Source organism: Chelonoidis abingdonii, chromosome 3 (genome assembly GCF_003597395.2).
Source record: "Chelonoidis abingdonii isolate Lonesome George chromosome 3, CheloAbing_2.0, whole genome shotgun sequence".
NCBI lineage: Eukaryota > Metazoa > Chordata > Testudines > Testudinidae > Chelonoidis > Chelonoidis abingdonii.
Window position 1 is genome coordinate 143,609,288 of NC_133771.1, and position 21,700 is coordinate 143,630,987.

General features: G+C 39.8%; 1 protein-coding gene across 1 annotated transcript in view; it reads left to right on the forward strand.

Moving 5' to 3' along the window:
• Positions 1–444: 444 nt before the first annotated feature.
• The window catches only part of FMN2 (formin 2), a 238,261-nt gene continuing 217,005 nt past the window's right edge, over positions 445–21,700 (forward strand). Inside the window, exon 1 of the mRNA XM_075064186.1 lies at positions 445–2,145. Within this exon, the coding sequence (XP_074920287.1) occupies positions 579–2,145 (1,567 nt within the window). The 5' untranslated portion in view covers positions 445–578. The remainder of the gene's footprint in view (positions 2,146–21,700) is intronic.

Genomic DNA, 21,700 nt, shown 5'->3' on the forward strand with positions numbered 1-21,700 from the left:
TGTTTAAGAACTTTATAAATTATTAAACTAGCATATTTGTCTTTTTAGGGCTTACTAGTTTATTCCTCTAGTTAATGACAGAGTAATTATAGTAATTCCCATTTAACTTTTCTTCTTCTTTTTTCAGGAATTTGAACTTCGAAGTCCTGAAATTATAGCTATTTGATGACAAACTGACCTGTGATCTCCCCGAGCTTACAATGCAAGCAATTCAAACAGTGGAAAAAGAATTAACTCTTATAAAGGAAACACTTTTCACAGAATCTTTTATAAAGAAAGAGGAACGTAGCAGATCCACAGTGAAAAAGCAATTGTGTCAGGAGCAGCCATTGGAAGGAGCTGTCTGCAGCTTTCAGTGCTGCACTGAGCATGTCCCAATAGAGCACAGTGCAAGCTGCATATTATGCAAAAAGGCAGCTCTAGCAGATGGGGGAGAGGCACAGCAAGCCTTTGCGTCGCTTGCATCACCACTGCCTGAAAACAAACCTGGATTGCAAGAGAGGAGCTCGCCGGCAGGCCAAGTGAATGAAATCGAACAGCATGGCTTGATTTCTGAAGGGGTTGGATTGCTAAAAATCATGGGGAACCAAGATGGAAAGCTAAAGAAAAATACAGGTGATGTATGTGAAGGAGGAGAGGATGCTTCTGGGCCCAAGGATACAGAAGGCACAAAGAAAGGAGCAGGAAGCAAAAAGGGACTGGGGAAGCATGGTAAAGGAAGTGAATCTGGCAAAAAGAAGGGTAAGTCAGACTCTAAGGCCTCCGTGTTTTCAAATCTGAGGATTAGGAAAAATCTGTCCAAGGCTAAAGATGAGACCAGTAGTTCAAGAGAGGATGTCTTAGAAAGCCAGGCCTTGCATACAGGGGAGCTGGACAGTGCTCATTCAATTATTAACAAAACTCCGGATATAAGCATTTCTGCAGATGAAGCAGGTCTCTCGGATACAGATGTTGAGCATTTTGAAATTACAAATGAAACTCGCCCAGCTGCTGCAGAGGCGCAGGATGGACAAAGGACCAGCTCTGGCTCCGATACAGATATATACAGTTTCCATTCAGCCACAGAACAAGAGGATTTGCTTTCTGATATCCAGCAAGCTATTAGACTGCAGCAACAGCAGGGGGCAATTAACATTGGAACTGAGGAGCATGTCACCAAAACAATGGACCCACGCATGGCTAATTCTCAAGAGGCCCCCTTAGATCTTGAACGGTTTCTTTCAGTGACTAGCAGTGACAAAGAGAGTAGCCCAGAAACTGAGCAGGCTGTCTCAGCAATATCTGAAATTACAGAAAACATTCCCATCAGTGAAATTGAAAGTGAACTGAAAGATACAGCAAATGTCACAGGGTACGCTGGTAACTATTTATGTGAAACACAAGAACACAAGCTATGGGCTGCTCAACAGGAACATCTTGAGGCTGGAGTGAATGCTGTAGCTAGTGAACTCAAGGATTACCCACATTTAAATGTAGCAGTGACAGAAAATGGGTCTCACAGTGACAGTTCTGTGTTCCATTTTCTGTTCCCAGCAGCAGATTCGGAGACTAAAATTAATGAAGTACAAGCTGTTGATTTCCCAGGGTCTGGAATAGATGACGATTTTTCAGATGCAGGCCATGACCATGCTGCTGAGACTCAGGAAGGCAAATGTAGTCTATCAGCCAGCCAAGAGGCACTGGAGAGTGATGTTTCTACTGAAATGAAAAATGGCACTTTGTCATCTGGGGAGATAGTGGGCAGTCCTCAGCTCAGTTCCCGATGCTTTAAGCCCTACTTAATTAACCCATGTTACATCAAAACCACAACTAGGCAGCTGAGTTCTCCCAATCAGTCACCTTCTCTTTCCCCATCCCAGAGCCCACTTTTTAAGAGAAGACATGAGTCCTTCCAAAGAAAAGAGAAGGCATCAGTCAAGAAGCAAAGGTCCGTCAGTTTGGCTGGTTATTTCAGTCGATCAGCAGACTGGACAGAAGAGCTATCTGATCACAAAGGTGAAATATCTAAAAAGGTTGGCTCTGCAGACTTCTTGGAGTACAGGAGGTCCAGGGAGAGACTGCAAGAAGCAAAAGAGCCTTTGACTCACTCAAGAAAATCCTCAGGGATCCAGGCTTCTACTGATACCTTTCCAAATGTCTTTACAGGTGAGTAACTTTTATTAAGTTTAGTAAAGTGACTTTCTGGTTGAAAATCTTACAAGTATACATTTCAGATCTGCAAAATAGCATGTACTGAGTTTAGATTCAAACTTTGTCTGTGCAAATTAAGGCCCCAACCCTGCAAACACACATGCTTTTTTATGCATGTGAGTGATCCCGCTGTGGTCAATGGGACTACACACAGGCATAACATTAAGCACATGCATAAGTGTTTGCAGGGTTGAGGGCTTAATTTGCTGGATCAGCATTTAATGTTTTACTATTTCCCCACAGGTAAGGGTATTAAATATATTGAGAATTTATAGTTGCAAACTGTTCTCAAATGTTCTGCCACAGGTAAGTTGTCTCTCTTGGCATGTAGAAAGTTCAGAAAAGAAACTTTCTAGTGTGTGTGTAGGTATTGTGTTGCAGTGGTGCCTACAGGACCCAGTTGGGATTGGAACTCAGTTGTGCCCGGCACTGTACAAATATGAAGTAAAATGTAGTAAATATGCATCAAGTCTCACAATATAGATTGATTGGCCAGCATCTACTTATTCCAAGTTTTAAACCCCTCCAAAATAGTGGATCTGTTGGACCTACTTGATGTTAGACACGTTTACATATTTAACAGTAGCACTATTAGTTCCCCTTACAAAAAGAGGCATGTGGTACAAAATGGAATCAGGAGTTCAAGAAGGACCACTCTGCAGAAAACAGACTCTAAAAGCTCATGATGTAAAACTTGGTGGTTTTGGCCTGTTTGCCATGCAGGCTACATTGTGTAACTCATTCAGGTGTAATGTATTTAGGAAAGCATTCACTGAGCTTGCCTGTTAGGCATCTTATAGCATTACATCAGAAACAGGGCTAGCTCCAAGTTTTTTGTTGCCTCAAGCAAAAAAAAAATTCCTGCTCCGCCCCTTCCCCACTCCATTCCAACCCCTTCCCCAAATCCCCGGCCCCGCCTCCTCCCCCGGGTGTGCTGCATTTCCCCTCCCAGGATTGCCTGCGAGGGAGGGAGGAGAAGCGGAACAGCAGCATGCTCTGCGGGGGTGAACTAGGAGGGGAGCGGGACATCTGCCCCCCCTCAGGTTATTTCCTGCGGCCCTCCCCGCGCCCCCCACCGCCGCAGTTCACCTCCGCTCCGCCTGCTCCCCTGAGCGCCCCGCCGCCACTCCACTTCACTTCTCTCCCCTCCAGGCTTGCTGAAAAACAACTGATTTGTGTGACAAGCCTGGGAAGGGAGGAGAAGCAGAGCAGCGCCATGCTTGGAAGAGCAGGCAGCAGTGGAGCGGAGGTGAGCTGGGTGGGGAGTGGTTCGTCTGCCCCCTCCACAGGGTTACTTCCTGCGGCCCTCCCCGCAGCTCCCACTGCCGCAGCTCACCTCCGCACAGGGTTGGCTCCCGGCTTTTTGCGCCCCAAGCGCGCGCAAAAAAACAACAACAAAAAACCACAATGCCGCCCCTTGGAAAGTGCAGCCCCAAGCACATGCTTGGAGCGCTGGTGCCTAGAGCTGGCCCTGGTCAGAAAGCTTAGAAATGCTTAATATAGTATGCAGTTTGATTGGAATGTTCTGTATTTACTGCCCCTTATTTTCCTCTGTTTTTTGGGGGGAGAGAGAAAGTGTGTGTGTGTGGGGGGGGGTTGGTCTTTGTTTAAGTTGAGCCTTCAACAAATAGATCACTCCTGTGTCACCTTTCTGTCACTTATGTTGCCTAATTTTCAATACATCTTCGATGTTTTGGAAAACTATGCAAGTTATAAGATACTTAAGTACTACAAACAAAGTTTACACAAATATTCTTTTGTAAGATTAAGTCAATCAAACACACAAGCTAACATCAGGCTAGTTTTGGAAGGAGATGGAGGTCATACTGAATACATGATTTTGACTTACACATCTTTCAATACTGTTTGCAAAAATGCTGCCAGTACTTTTTTTTTAGTACCTTTATAAAGTAATGGGTCTAATTTGCTTTCTTAAAGAAACATTGCCATGATTTAAAAAATCATATATAACGAAGGAAATAATTTTTACTATCAACAATTCTGTTTCTTTCATAAAAAGGTAACTAAAATATCTCCTTGTTTATAGCCAAGATGATAATCATATTTTTCATCGTGTTACCATTTGTGCTCCTTCTTTACCCTTTGTACTTCACTCAGTTTTCATAGTGCAATGTGACAGTTTAACTTTTTGTTTCTAGTCCTTTTCACTACCTATTCTTGTAGAACAGCACAGTACTCCTGGATTTGTGTTTATTCAGATTAAACTATTATGTATGTCATGATTTTTTGTAATTCAATAAGTACTTTTTTTTAGCAGTAGGCTTGAGCAAAAATCCTCCATCTGAACTTTGGAATCAGAACCCAAATCTTGATCTGAATTCCACGTCCCATCTACATTAGATTGAATCAATGCCCATTTTCAAATCCCTCCCCATCTTCACTGCAGAATTTGGATCTGATTTCAAATCTCCCCATATCAGAATTTTGCATTTTGGAGCCACCTCTATTTTATACTGGAGTTTCTAAATCCTTTCCCAAGAAATAATGCGCATATACTTGCTAACACTAGTGTATTAATAATAAAGGTTTATAATTTAAAAAAATCCCACAAACTCTTTCACTAATTTTCTCTCCCTCTTTCCCCTTATTGCTATGCTTTTAGAATAGATTTTAGTTATGATAAAAACTCAAATATTCTGGTTTATTTTAAGGTCCTCTTTTTCCATGGATAGCTTCTCTTTTCTTACAGATTTTTTTTTCTCATCCTGTAAGCACTTCTTGGTTTTTATTCCCTATGCCTCCAACAATTTAAAGACTGTAATTGTGAAAGGAGTAGTGTCCAATGCAGCAGTAGCTCTGTCTGTCACGGAAATTACTGTGACCCTCATTTGCATGCATATGCCCGCTGTCTTTGCAAGCAGAGGGTGATTATGCCTTTCATGTTATGCAGGATGGTTATGTTTAAAATAAAAGAACTAGAACTAAAATTTATGTGTAAAAGAACATACTATTGTCCTTTTTATTGCCTGCAAATTGACAGAAAAGTGTAAATAATAGCAAATGGTGTGAAAGAAAATGGGAAATAAAGGTAACATCAGCTTTCCCAGAAGCTGCCCCTATTCTCTCATATAGTAGCAGAAAAGCTTCCCTTGCTTTGTACTAAAAAATATTCCCACTGAGCATCCTTCACAGTAACATTTCTATAAATAAAGTATGCTATCTCCCTGACTCTTGAAGTGTGTGCTTTTTGTTGAAAAAAAAATGTATATTTTATTTCCAGAAATCTTAAGTGCAATTGAGAGATTGAGATTACTGAATACATTTTAAGCAAATAATTTTTATGGTTTCTTATGTCTCTTTGACATCTAAGTATCTTGTCTAGAGCACTACATCTTGGTATACAGCAGTTGCAGTCAGTACATAATATTCTGCATTCTATATAGAATCAAGTCGAATATTCCACATTACTTCTGATACTGATTTTAATGACAGCAGGTTGTGAGCACATGACTGGCTTAGTTTACAGTATATTGTATTTAGGCTGTGTGCCCTGTGATTTTTATAATGATTCACGTAGTCTGTTTTAAGGCTGTTCTAACATAGACATAAATAGTACTGAGCAGTTGAAATTGTAATGGTAATATTCATTTTCTGTTTTTTTCCACCTAATTTTTGATAGAATTGATTTTAAGGAAATTTTCTTAGTATAGTTTAAAAATAAATAGCTAGTGGTCAGGTGTCATTTTAGGAAAACATATGCATTATAGGTTGCCAAGAAAGCAAGTTTGCATATTTTTGTCATTTAAATTCTTTATAAACAAACCATAATGCCAGGAGTTTGATGCACTGACTAGGTATGCTGTGGGGACTAGTTTATAGATCATTCTGAAATTAAGACAGTGGATCCATTTTTTAAACAGATCGCTGTTTGAAATTGCAGAAACAGTAACTACAGGAGTCTAGATTTCAACATGATGTGCAACGAGAGCATTATTTTTCACTTGTGATCCCAGGGGGACTGGAGCAGGACATGAATAAAAGTAATCAGATCCTGCAGTTTCTGAGTATCTTATTGAATTATTGTCCTGACATTAATAAAGATTTTATGGTGGAAAAGTGGAATTGTTGCTCCTCAACATTAGAATAATGGACATAGGCCTTTATCAAAATTATTAGCTCTTTTTTTTAACTGAATGTATCATAGTATTAACCTTAGCAAATTTGATAGGAAAAGAGATGGTAAAGCTTTCTACTAAAAATCATATCCTTAGGGATTCACTCAGTCATTTGAAATGGTAACTAATTTTGTTTAAAACAAAACAAAACAAACAGCTATTGGCCTGACTGCAATGTACTTGTTAGATTGTTTGAATCTATTTGAATTAGACACATGCATTTTAAATGTTTGGTTTTTTTTTTCTGTCTCTCTCTCTCTCTCTCTTTCTCTCTCTCAGAATAATTGCCTTCAGGGGTTTTTCATTATTGTTAATCACTTTTGTGGGCTTAAAGCCTGATTTGCTTTTACACTAGTGCTCCTTTACAGCACTTTGGCAGTAAATGTAATGTCACTTTAAGGCCTCTGTACAATGCCAGACATTTGTAAAGGGACCTTAGTGTAAATGAGAATTTGAAGCTGAGTCCCGTGATTGTTTTGTCTGAAATGTTTATAAAGTTTGTTTGCTTCAGAAGGCCACTGAGCGCGCACACAAAATGTTGTTGTTTTGCAAGGTATTTCCTACTGCATATGGTATCCTCAATGTGGACTTAAAAATATACATCAGGAAAAATGTGTATATAACACTAATGATATTTTGGGCTCTAAAAGCTATTGATAAATTGTAAGTGTTGTTTGTCAACAGTAAAGTAAAAAGTGTCCTTTTATCAAGAAAAAGAAATGCAAAACCAATCACCGATAGTTTAGCTATCATATGTGTTTGAAAAAGGACAGTGACGAGGCTCATGAAATAAATACTAATGCAGCACTAATGTGTTACCCTAAAATTTTTGTTTCAAAACTGTACATTTGGGGGATTCTGAGATGTGCAGTCCTTTTACAACTTCAGTAATGTAATGCTACCCAAATAGTTCTAGGTCTCCTGATCACTATTTGTCTGAATCTTCATTAGAACTGTAAGACTGGAATGACTCTTCAACTATATTTCCTCACATGACTCTCTTTTTGAGGAGCTAGACCTGAAACACAACCTGCTTTTGGGTAAGCTAGAAACTAATTGTTCAGGTTGAGTGGTGAGCTGTTTATTGGGAGGGTAAAAAAAGAGTGGTGGTGGGGAAACGAGATCAGAGCTACAATAGGGTGTATTAAAACCAGACCATTTGACTTGGATCTATGTATGTATGAGACTCCGGCTCTACTATATCCTTGGTGTACGGTAACTGGCTAGAACTAGTCATTAAAGAAGACCACATGCTTGGCTGCTTTAGCTCTTGTTGAAAGAGAGAACCTGACTATTCAAATGTGAATAATTACATGAAATGACATTGACTGGATCTAATTTTGTTTTTACTACTTTTAATGAACTATAGATACAAGAAATTTGACTATTTTATTTAGGGATATATTTTTTTCTTAAAAGGTTTGTTGTTAATGTTAGGGCTTTTTTGTGGGTAGGGGAAAGCCTACTTTCTGAAGTAAAAGCACTCATGCACACACACAAATGCACCAATATTGATTGAAAACAAAGGTGTGTATCTGGCATTGAAAAGGGCTTCTGGGAATATTTCACACTGCTTGTATGTTGTGGGCCAGATTCTATTCTTAACTGCAGTGGTGTAAAGCTGTTGAAAATTATTAAATTGTACAGTGCTGTAACTCAGCTCACAGTTTGGCTCTGTGTTCTGCACCAGCCCCCACCACTCTAATGTGAGCTCTGCCACCTCAGAAATAGAGCTTGTGCTGAAGGGGGTAATAAATATGCATAGTATTTCTCAGTGCGATTACCCAAGTTTTTGTTTTTAGCTGGCAAACTTGGGAATCTAACTCTCTGGCATTTGGGTGGATTTTTTTTTAATGATTTATTAGAAACTTATCCAAGATAACTCCTTGCAGTTTTTTGCTTTTATTTCATTAACAAATACTTAAGTCACAGGTCCCATTGAAACAGCTAGCAAGTCTGCAGCCACAAGGGATGTTGGCAGGGGGAGTGTGTATGAGACATTCTTGCCATCAGGTCTATTTGTGATTAAAGCTGTGTGCATCAGGGCAATACTGAGAGTTTTAAGGGTGTTGGGGAACCAATTGTGTTAATTATTCACTGTAACTGAGAGAACTTTGGAGCGCTACTTGGGGGCAAACCTTCCCCCTTACTTGCCCTCATTTAAAAAAAAAAAATGTTCACAGGGACCCTGAAACAAAAGATTTAACAGACTGTCTCACTCACTGTTGGAGTGACATGGGACTGTAATAGCATCAAGCACCTAGTCAAAACTAAGTAAGGGCAGATACTCCTGGACTGGAGTTGAAATAGTTGCTTAGCCCTCTTTCAGGAGTTTGTGTGAGGTTTCGCTCCTTAGGTCTTTGTCAACCTGTTTTCAGTGCCAACTGTTTTTTTGCTTCACAGAGTGCATCATGTAGAGGGTGAACCATCCTGCATACTACTGTACAGCATGCAGGGTATCCATTACTCCACTGAGATGGAAGTAGTGAGCCAGTGGCCTGCTCCTAGGCATACTTAAGGATTAGCTTTGCATGTTCTAGTATGAGTAGACTGGGCCATCAGAGGAAACTGAAAGGGCTATTTCCTTTTTCTTTCCTTTAAATAAAAAAAAAAAATGAAATCCCAAATAATTAAACCAAATATGTAGGCTTACAAAAATATTCTGTTGATTTGAGCTAAGGGGCCATTTATCTGCCAAGACCTGAGTTCAGGCTGTTGGGTTTCTGAATTTGTCGTGCAACTTGCAATGACTTTGAACCGAAGTGCCTTTGTTCAGACTGATGTATTTTATCTTATTAGTTATGCAGTAGTCCCATAAGGTCCCAGGTAGTTTTGGGCCCCAGTTGTGCTAGCTCTTATGCAATAATTCAAGGAGATACAATCCCTTTTCCAAAAAAAAATTGATTTTTATGACCCTAATCTGTCAAGTGCTAATTTTAACAGTTGGACCTAGTGATTTTTTTTATCCTGATTCCTTTAGTGAATCATCCATTAAGTTAAAGTAAAATGTTGCCTTAATGAATTTTTTTTTATAGTCGCATAGTGAAAATCAAATTTATAGCTATGAAAGTCATATGGCTATATAGGTGAGCACTAAATTACATTAGAAAATGTGATATGTTGTAATAGATTTTTCTCAACTAACATTCAATCTTAATAGTACATAGTTTTGTAAGCACAGCATTTAGCAACTCTCTTGATCTTTTCCCCCTGCATTTACATTGAGAGTTATTGTTCTGAAAGAACCATGAATAAGTCTTTATAGTCAGGTTGTCATTTGTGATGAATGTCCTCCGTTTCGGGGTGAAAGCAAAGCACAACAAATAAGAAAATATTTACAAGCCGGCTATGGAGATCTATATCCCAGCATAATGAGGCTGTGCATTTTGAGCTAGTCTTCTTGCATCTCAGAACCTTCTTCAAGCAAGTTTTTTCTCTTCCCACCCCCAACAATTTCTGTGCTGTTGCCTGATCCCAGAAAATACAGCTTTGCTGTCATAAGGCACTCCTAGCTTGGCAGTGAAAATAAGGAGGCTTCAGCCCCCAGGTTTGAAGTAATTTTCCTGAACTGCCAGCTCTCTGCGTCTAGTCTGAGTACTTGGAAGAAGTATAGCATTCTGTAGGATTACCTATAGGAGGAAGCTTTGATTCTGTGGCATATTTGATGCTGAGGTCTGGATATGTTAACTGCCTCTTAGTTTGTTCACAAAATAAACATAATGGATAGAAAGTATCAGAGGAGTAGCCGTGTTAGCCTGGATCTGTAAAAAGCGACAGAGTTCTATGGCACCTTATAAGCCACAGGACTCTGTTGCTTTTTATAATAAATAGAATGCATTTGCGGGGGAAGAGTTAGGTGAAAGTGCAGTAGAGAGCGTTAACGCATCCTCTCCTAAACTTCCACTCATAAGAAAAGATATATCCATGCAAAAGATAACTCAGTGCTACAGTAAAATGGATACTTGGATACATTCCTATATGCTAGTAACCATCCAGGAAAATCATATTTCTCACTAATTCACATTAAAAATAAGGAATAAACTAATTAATAGTCATATGCTAGAGACGACTAGCATCTTCATAAGATTTGGTAGACTTATGTCATTTTGCAAAAGGTGGTGGGGTTTTGTGTGTGTGTGTGGTGTTTTTTAAAAGGATAGTATAAATAATAAAGATAATTGAAGGAAATACTTGGTTATGTTCAGGGCCGGTGCTACCATTTAGGAAGCCTAGGCAATCGCCTAGGGCACCAGAATTTTTGGTTGGCGGCATTTTGGCAGAGGGGGCGGCCAGCAGCACTCCACCAGAGCCGCGGACCACCGGACCCTCCACAGGCACCATTGCGGCAGCTCCACCGGAGCCGCGGCATCAGCGCGCGGGGCGGCGAAATTGCCGTCCGCCTAAGGCGTTCAAACCCCTAGCACCGGTCCTGATTATGTCAGTGTACAAACTGTAAGACCCCAATTCAGCAAGTTGGGCATGGATTGAGTAAGTATTTTTTAAGTAATATAGGTGCTCGCTAATTTGTGATAGTTAGTTATTGGGGTGGAGGTTGTCAGACATCTGTATGAACAAATGGTCAAATAAAGGGTGGGAAAAAGCAATGCGGCTGAAAATCATGTTTCCCTCTTGAATGCAACAGTAACTTTGGTAACTGAAAGATTGTTGCTATGTGCTGTAAGGCCATATTCTCCCTTCACTCTTTGTATAAATACCTATTGGCTATGTTAAGAAATGTGTTGTTGATCCGGGGTAATTTAGGTCCCAGTGTTGTGGATATGGCCCACAGACAATAACTAAAAATGTATTTTGGTGCACTTTACAGTGCGAGGTTGAAAACACTGGCTAGCCCAGGTATATAAGCAATTAGGAGGTAGAGGGCATAGTAGGTGCAGTAGTAAATACAAGTATTAATATTTTCAAGATTTTTATTAAAATTAAAAAGAGTGGATTGCATTAGAAATATTGTGTATAAAGGATCCTGGCAAAATCCAGTACTATGCCCTGTAAAAGACTGGCTTACTGTATGTGTGAACAAAATGGCATCATTTGACACCAGGATACCTAAATTGAATAATGATTTTTTTTCCAAGAGTATGGGTATTGCAGGAGGGCAACTTGGGCAAGTTTTCAAACAGTCAGCCATATTTATTAGTATGTAAATTGTACATAGAAAGGAGGCATTGAACATTCTTGAAGGGCAAGAAGTGCAAATCATGTAACTGCACAATTTGCATATTTATACATTGTTACTTTGGCACATCTTTCCTTCTCAACTGAAAAATCATTTTAAATTTTCTCCTCCTGTTTCTCTGCTAGTGATGGGCACGCTGTAAAGGTCAATAAAAATAAAGACTTTTACTAGACATTGTAGGTGCCTTGGAATCCCTGTGAAACTCAAATATAAATACAGCCTGGGAGAAACTTGGACACTGAGGTGAAGGGTGGGGAGAAGGGAATGTGTTGTCTTAGCCAAACCATGGAAAATGCCAGGTTAACTCCATTAATAATATGACAGACCCTGCAGGAGCCACAGGCAGGAGCAGCCCTGAGGGTCCTGCTTGCTTTGTGGGGAGACTCCCTCCTGGGGTCTATTTCACATCTACCAATCCCTCCCCGAGAGCAACAGTTCTAGAGGCCACATCCGGCCCCTTCTCTGCCACTGTTGCTGTTCCTTCAGCCCTGCTCCTCCTGTGAAAGTGTAACACACTCACTTCTCTGGTCACACAGGAAGTTGAGTCTACCTACATACTTCTAACCTCTGGCCACAGACTGGAACCACCCAGTAGTGACCACGTGCACTAGGAGTATTTGTGGATACAGGATCCACCCCAGAACCTGTTTTAGTCCTTTGTTTACCAGGTGATTCAGACTCCTGGGCTTCTGACTGGGAGAGAGCAGGGAAATCAGGAGCATTCCAGGAGTGAAGGGAAACTCAACAGGCCTCTTCCATATCACCACCTTGCTTTTTAACTTAGAGGAAAGAAAAAAAAACCCTCCCCTCTATCTTTTCTTTCTTGATATCTGTGACACTGGACTCCACTGAATGGAGAATAAAGCTTCAGTGAAACATAAAACAACCAACTGCTTGAGGCTGGGACAAAACTTCCCCATTGGTTCCATAATTGTCTATTATCCAGAAGTATCATGTATTGGTCACTGTCAGAGACAAGTCACTAAAGTAGATGGTCTCATCCATTAGGACCATCATAAGTGAAATATTCCAGAAACATTGGAATCCACAATGTCAGCGTCATTTTGCATAATCTTTTTTGTTTGATTTGAGGCTGTTTTCTTATTGTACTAATCAATATAGATATTATAAATGTCTAAGAGAGAACAAATTACTTCCCACTCCCCAGTAAGTTTTGAAAAGAAATTTCAGAGCTAGAAATCAGGAAGCAGTAAAAGGGAAGGAAGATGCCAGTGTTTGAAATATTTGTTTTGCTCTGTGTATGAAGTGGGGACTCTGACTCCTTTTCAGCTATACTGAGTGCTATGGATCTGAGGCCACAGCTCATTGCTTTACAGAGATTTCTTTTCCTGTGCATCCACTGAGGAAAGTTACATGTGAATGAAAATGATCCACTGATGCTATAGGTGAGGAGGAAGAAAGCAGTATTTTTGCCTGTACCAGAGAGAAAATAGAGTAGTGAGAGTTATGAAAAGGGTTTTAACTATACAATTGAAACCTCAGAAAGACGTGATATAAAAATGTTTTGAAATTAAAATTGGACATACTCCAAGTAAATAGCAGATCTAATTAAACTGGTGTTAGTGTCCTGTATCACTCTCCCCAGAATGAAACAATATGTAACTGGTGGATTTGTGACTGCACAAAACCTCAAGTTGGGGTTGGTGCTATAAACAAGAATCACTGACTTGAAAATGTATTTTCCGGTAGAGATGGACCCAGACTTACTACTTTTTTTTTAAATGGCAAATAAAATGTGCAACAATTTGAATTGAAGCAGTTTTACTATGTTGGGTTATAAAGACCAATATTACAATCTGCACCAACAAAGGAAACCCTCAGTAACACCTTCCCAAGAGGCATCAGAATGACTTTGAGACTAGACAGTCTTAGCTGCTGGTTTCTGATGTGAGAACTTGGCAAGGAATGCAGATTTCCCACCAGAAATTACCACAGAAATAATAGTAAACCATTGAGCAGAATGAAATAGCTTGCTGAGAGCTGGTGAGGACCTGGAAAATCCAACATAGGAGTTGCCAGAAATGTGAGTGTTGCCTGTACTTTTAAAACCAGATGAAATATTTTGTTCTTGCATACAAGTACTTATTAATGATCACATGGATAAAATGGGAACTGATCCTGGGACACTCTTCTCTAATTTTGGAGTGGCTATGTTATAAAAGATTCTGTACCACGTTTGGAGTCTGCAATAGAATAATACAGGAATAGTACTGGCGACAAAGCAAGATCCCAGGGAAAACCAATGTAACCTGGCTTGTGCTGTAAAAGAGAGATTTAGTGTACTGTTGTTGTGCTATGCCATGTTACAATGTGTATGACTGAATTAGTTCCTTGTGAATATATTTATTCAAGGTCTTGATGAGCCTATAGGAACCAGTAGGGATAGGAATTTGTAAATAAGACATAGAACCTGAGTTTTTATGATGAGTGGTTGCAGGTGCTGTGCCCACATATTGTACATCCAGGTCATGGATAATAATGGTTGAAAAACAGCAACTCTGGTTATTCAACACGTTCTGTGGAGGTTTTTTTGAGTATACGGCAGCACTCAAATTGTGTTCATTTTGAAACCATGTGCATTTGCAGAGACTGGCTTCATCACCCTCGGGTTGAGAACCATGTTAGCAGTATCAATCTTAAACACAGTTTAAAACTACTGTTAAAAGATTGTTTGGTCCTATACAGTGTTTGGACAAGCCATGCTGAAGCACTTTTGAGTCATGTTGAAAACTAGCTTTGCTAATGTGGTTCTTAGGCCTGTGCAGATGAACTCCAGGTTGGATGTGGGTTGCTATCAGTCCTGGAATCCATTACTTCATCATTTTTTCCATATTGTAGATTTCAGCTCCTTCTATGTCCCGTTTGATGACTCATTAAAGTGCCTACCTAATTTGTCTGTCTGCAGTAACCCAATTAGTGGTATTAAAAAGTATTTTGGGTTTGAACTGAAGAGCTGTTACAACATATTTTATTTTGAGCAGACCAAGGAGCTGCTGGCACCTGCAAAGATTTTAATGTATCAGGATTCTGATTAAAACTATTCTTCTCATGTAATGCTATTGCTTCAGAGTTTCCATGGGCTAGCAGGAAAGATTCAGATTGTTAGCTGCATAGCAGACTCTGCATAAACATCCAGCAGGGCACCAGGAGAAAGGGAGTAACAGAGGGAAGCCTGGAAGATTGCCATGAATTCTTCATCTGGATCAACAGTGTTGTAAATTTATGTTAGAAGATGTTGACTCATGGTGTTGGGTACAAGAGTGGGAGATAGTAGCTCAATAATCCTATCCTAATTGTTTTATGGGACTGGCTATGGAAGTGATTGATCCAAATAAGAATAGATATTGTGACTAAAGATACTAGTAAACAGAGAAACATTCTGATTGGGTTTAATAGATGGCTATCAAACCCCTGTTCATGAACTAGTATTGAATTGCTTTCTGGGCTGGTATAGAATGCCATTAGAAAATGGTAAAAAAATTTTACCTGTTTTCAAATTTTGTTTTATAAAGATCAAAACTTCCCATGTTTGGCTCCTATGTGGGCTAAATATTAATTTAAGAGTTTCAAACACAAGTCTTATTACTCAGCCTCAGATGGAAGGCTTTGAGCCAAAAAGCCTGGAGAGAAACATGTTGGAGATGAGGTTAGAACATCCATCTACCCACATCTTTACCTGTTTGTAGAGTACAGCCAACCTATTTGGAATATTATGTTAGGACATGGGCAAAACAAAGGGGAAATTTTCCTTTTTCATTTGAAGCTTAGCATTTCCTTTAGGCAGTGGATGCAGGTGTTTGCTCTTGTAGCCTGCAGTACAATAACTGAGAAAGCTTTTGTAACTGGATGGTCAGGATATACCAGGTAGCACATTAGAGTGAGGGTTCAGATCCCTCTGAATTTAGGCTTTTGATATAATTCACTATGCATTTGGTGATGAGAAGAGGATTAGTCTTCCATTTGTTATGTAACCAGATTGTGTGTACAAACTCCATCATGTTATGGGGGCAGGGCAGTGAAAATGTTGTTTAGCGTTAAGAATGTATCTGTCAATGAAAATTCAATCTCTTAATCTCTTTAAACAAAAATAACCTTGAGAAGAGCAAGACCTGGACCAATATTATACTCTAAATCATCAGAGGATTATTAGAAACTCTCTAGTGGGAAAGTGCAATAAAACCAGTTTTCTAATCCTTGAATAATGTGTGTACTCTCTCAGTTCAGTCCACAGGCAAACAGGAAACTAAAATGCATGCTTATAAGCATGGGTAGCGGGTATTGGAGACAGGGGAAGCTATGCCTCCCCAAACACCCTAGCGTTGCCCCTCCCAGACTCCGTTCCCAGGCCAGGCCCCCTCCTGCAGTTCCCAGCACTCTGCCCAGCTAACTCAGGCTGCCTGAGGCTGGCTGGTGTTGGGGCCGCACTGCTCTGTGTGCCAGAGGTGGGGGCACTGGTTGCAGCCCTCCCATCGCGAGAGCTAGGGGACATGGTGGGAATGCAGGGCCTTGGGCATAAGGGGAGGGGCTGGGGGCCTCCCTCAACTGCCAGGTCACTGGCTGCTCGTATTTACAAGTGTGTGCATTTGTGCAGGAATGAACACACATGTGAGTGTCTAATAGCCATTTTACACTTTGAAAAACTTCCCCTCAACTCCCATAAAAAGTGAATGGCATTGGGCACCTAACTCCTAATTTGTGCTTTTACAGATTTCAGTCAGCAATTTTCAATACTAACAGATATTGTATTTGGACTGACTGGTACAGATTAATTATAAACCTAGCAGGTTTCTTCTCTTTTTGTTTTTTACTTCCTGTTTCCCCCCACCAAGTGTTAATTAAACATTAAGGCCCTGATCTTGCAAACAGATAAGCAAGTGAATATTACATGCATGTGAATTTAGGATTTACATTAATCCTAATGGGACTGTTCACACACCCAAAATTAAGGACGTCAGTACCATAAGAGTATACAATTAAACTTTTAAAAACAAAAAAAACAACAACCTGTCAAACGATTAAAAGAATTAATAGTGATTAATCACAAGATTAAAAAAGATTAATCACAATTAAGCACACTCAAACAATAATAGAATACCAATTTGAATTTATTATAAATATTTTGGATGTTTTTCTACATTTTAAAATATTGATTTCAATTACAAGGCAGAATACAAAGTACACAGTGCTAACTTTATATTATTTTTATTAAATATTTGCACTGTAAAAATTATAATAAAGGGGACATAAATGTTTAGCATATAAATACCTTGCAATGCTGGCTACCACAGTGCCATCCAAACACCTATTTTCACAGCCAATGGGAGCTGCGTAGCTAGCACTCAAGATGGGGCAGAGGCAGTGCGCAGAGCTGCCTGCTGCATCTCCACTAGGAGTAGGCGGGACAGGTCGCTGCTTGTGGGGAGCCACCTGAGGTGAGTGCTCCCTCAGATCTGGCACCCCGCACATCCTCACCACAACCTGCTGCCCCGTGCCCCCTCCCATACCCAAACTCCCTGCCCGCCCCTCGCCAATCAGACTATAAACCTTCAATGAAGATAAGAAATGCCAGTTTATAGAGCTTTCTGATTAGTGAAGTGTTGGATAAAACAGCTTTTACCGTATTTGAAAATGTAGAAAAGCATCCAAAATATTTATAATTTAAATTCGGTACTATATTATTGGTTAACAGTGTGATTTAAAACTGATTAATCATGATTTTTTTAATTGAATTAATTTGTTTTGAGTTAATCACTCGAATTAACTGCAATTCATTGACAGCCCTACTAAAAAATCAAGAAAAACAAAAGTGAAAGGTGATTGTGCACAATTAATTTTGTGCCCCAGAATTTCAATGGATATGTTGTTTTAATTATGCATGCATATAAGTCTGAGTAAAAATTGTACTATGAGGTATTTGAACAATAGCATTTGGTCATATAGATTACTGTAATTGAAATATTCAATTAATGACAGAAATATACAGTATTCCTTTTATTACTTTACCCACGTATAAAATTATCATGCTTGTAAGTTTCTGTAGTATTTGTGTTTGTGAATATAAACTCTCCTTCTCTTACTTCAGCAGCTTTCCCACTGAGAATCTTCAGAGTGCCACACATAATCCAAGTGTTTTGCCATGGAATTTAGGTCAAGCATGCACAGGACCTTGACTGTAATGAATATAAAAAGGGGACAGAGTATAAACTTGTGTGTGTGTGTGTGTGTGAGAAATAAAGTTACAGATCTATGAAATAACTTTATTTTAAGGTGTTCAGTGAATTGACTTAATCCTACTGACTTTTTCAAATGTTTTGGCAGATGAATGTTTTGTAAAATAGACTGTATGACTACTCCTAATGTATTATTGCTTAGAATTGTCCTAGGACAAATACAGTGTTGACTTCTATAAGAAGAAAAGCAGTACTTGTGGCACTAACAAATTTATTTGAGCATAAGCTTTCATGGGCTATAGCCCACTTCATCAGATGCATAAACTGGAACATATAGTAAGAAGAGATACATACACACACACATATATATAGAGAACATGAAAAGGTGGAAGTTGCCATACCAACTCTAAGAGGCTAATTAAGATGAGCTATTACAAGCAGGAGAAAAAAAAAAACTTTGGTGGTGATAATCTAGATGGCCCATTCCAGACAGTTGACAAGAAGGTGTGAGAATTCTTAACATGGGGAAATATTCAATTTGTGTAATGACCCAGCCACTCCCACTCTCTATTCAAGCCCAAGTTAATAGTATCTAGCTTGCAAATTAATTCTAGTTCAGCAGTTTGTCATTGGAGTCTGTTTTTGAAGCTTTTCTGTTGCAAAATTGCCACCTTTTAAGTCTGTTACGAAGTGACCAGAGAGGTTGAAGTGTTCTCCTACTGGTTTTTTAATGTTATGATTCCTGGTGTCAGTTTTGTGTCCACTTATTCTTTTGCGTAGAGACTGTCCAGTTTGGCCAATGTACATGGCAGAGTGGCATTGCTGGCACATAACGGCGTATATCACGTTGGTAGATGTGCAGGTGACAGAGCCCCTGATGGCGTGGCTGATGTGATTAGGTCCTATGATGGTGTCCCTTGAATAGATATGTGGACAGAGTTAGCATCGGGCTTTGTTGCAAGGATAGGTTTCTTGCAACAATTAGTAATTAGGGATATACCTCTTGCTGACCACTTAAAAATTATGTCCAAATTTGTGTAAATTTGCATGCACTCGGTAGCGACTTATTAACTTGCAGCAGTTAGTGTTTTTGGTCTGTGGTTGCTGGTGAGTATTTGATTCAGGTTGGGAGGCTGTCTGTAAGCGAGGACAGGTCTGTCTCCCAAGATCTGTGAGAGTGAGGGATCATCTTTCAGGTTAGGTTGTAGATCTTTGATGATGTGCTGGAGAGGTTTAAGTTGGGGGCTGAAGGTGAGAGCTATTGGAGCTGCTTCACACACAGGGCCAGATTAACTCTCCTGAGAGCCCTGTATACCAGTCTTTTTCCTAATTTAAAACAAAATGATCACAATTATGGCATTGAGGCTATTAATGATATACTAAACTTGCCTTTTAATTAACATAAAGCCATTCTGTGGTTACATTTCAGTCTTAAAGCATGTAGAATATAGTTAATTCCAAATAGCCTACTTCTTACCTTAGAACAGCTGTTATATTAGTTTCTTTCTGGGAGGGCCTTTGGGTGTAGGAGAGGGCTCCAGGCTGGGGCAGAGTGTTGGGGTGCAGGAAAGGGTGAGGGTGTAATTCACTCTGACGTTTCTCCTCCCCTTCTTTCAACTTCATCTGCTAAGGAAGCGGGATTTAAATACACTATGACTTGACTCTCATTTGATTAATTAATATGCTTGCATAATATTTGCTATATGGGGAGCATGAAGAGAAGCTGGAATGGGGGAGAGATAATCATCTGCCTATTCCGTTATGGAAAAGACTTTATATATAATATATATAAAAAAATAAATGTGGCTATACAGAAAGTTAAAACTCTACCCTTTTGGTTGAGAATTTTTAGTACCTTCATGCTTTGTAGCAAGGACTTGAAATTTGGCAAGGGATTTTCCCTAGTAATTCGGGATGTACCTCTTGCTGACCACTTAAATATATGCCCAAATTTGTCTAAATTTGCATGCGCTCAGTAGCGACTTATTAACTTGCAGCTAAATTCTCTGAAGCTTTCCATTACCCTAGGTATGCTCCACCCATCCTTGCTCCTAACTACTGACTGGACTGCACATGCCCCATCCCCAGAGAGTAACTGAGCACATTCCAGTCCAAGGCTGCATGACCAGTCTAGAACTTTCCTGTAGCTGTTTTTCCTATCTGCTAGGGGCTACTGCAACACCAGAATTGAAAGCAGAAGACTCTTCTGTTGGCATTCAGGCAGTGAGCAGGAGGAGGAGGAAGTCAAGTGGCACATGCAGAGGGTTGAGGAATGTGGAAGGAGATATGCAGGAGCAAGAAGCAGTAGGGGAGGATGGGACAAAGGGGAGAAGAGGTAGAGGGGCAGAAACTGAGGATGGGGGAATATAGGACAGATGGGCGTTGGATGGGAAGCAGATGGGCAAGAGCTACAGGATTGCAACAGGGTAGGGGATAGGGCGGGAGCTGGGGAAGTGGGAATAGGAGAAAAGGAAAGGGAGTGGCTTGAGGGATGGGGACAGACAGAAAGGTCTGTAGCCACTAGGTCATGCTGTGATACTGGAGTCTCACAAGTCCTTTGCTGTCTAACAAATTAGGTGGGTCCTGAAGGGGAAAAAAGTAGTATTTGATCATGTAATTAAAGACTATATTCCTGCACAGAAAACCTCAATGCTGGCATGTCCTGATTTTTGAGAGCTTGACTTTGCAACCTTAATCATCTTTTTAACAGGTGTGTTTTTTGGATGCATACGAATGTATTTTCCCTATACTATAGTAAGGTTATTTCCAATTCCATAAGGGTTACTATAAGAAAATGTTTGTTTCCTCAGTCAAAGCTAAACATGGTGTGCTCTTGGTTTCAAAACTTACAGAATGACTTTGATTGCTTTGTGAACATTTCTAGCCTTACTAACATAAGTAAAAATAGACTGGGAACAAAGATGAAGCAATTATAGATTTTAAGGAAGTAAGCTGTAACCACAAGACGTTGTATCATTCTGTGTGATCCAGTGAACCGCTACAAGCTTCAGGAATCGCATTATACTGAAATAACTCCTCACTCTGTTGCTATAAAAAGTCTGTTGAAAGTACTGAAGGCTGCTATAGTTGCAATGAAAATGTAGTGTATTAGCGCTGAAGTTGGGTCAGAGACTCAAGGCTATCTTTGGAATTTGGGCTGCTTAAGATATATATTCTAAAGGCCTGATTTTCCCCTGCCTGCTCTCCCCACACCGCTCAGAAACACTGAGCATGACTTGTACCTCTTGACTGCTCAGTCCCTCTTGGAAATCCAATTCCAAGTGTTTAGGAGAAACTTGGTCACAAATACATCCAATAATATCATTTACAGCCACATTTACCATTGTTATTAACTATTTATTTTATAACCATAGCTGGAAACAACGAAGCAAGATTTCTGGAAGGGATTGGTAGCATGCTTTGGACTGAAATAGCTGCTCTTCCTTCCCTTAGTTCTCCCACCCCCTCCACCACCTTTACAGTGGTGCCAGCTCTCATTTTATTGTAAGTCTCATGAATTTTAAATACTTGGAGTTGGCAATACTCAACTAACCAGACTGGACAGGGAAATTGAGCCAGAATATATGGTGCTTGTGGCAGGGACTGTCTGTGTGTCATGAGTGGCAGTGATGGGTGAGCATATTGCGGGGTTTTAATCTATTAATAAAAGAAGACCCCTTTATTGTAAAAGGTTTTTGACAACCCTTTTGGAACACTATTGTTGCTCGAACCTCACTAATGGTGGCACAAAAGGAAGAGAGAGAGGAGCATTGGAGAGTGGAAGAAGATAATGGTGACGGGGAGCAACAGATGACTGAGTAGAGAGCAGCATGACATTTAGCAGGCTCAAGCAAAGACCTGAGCTGAATGACAGCAGCAACAGCTCGCACACTTAGAGAAGGCAGCAGAATCAGATTCATGTTTCTTGAGCCAAAAATAAATTATTAATATTTATAATGTGTTGTCTTTTAAAAAGTGGAGTACCAAAT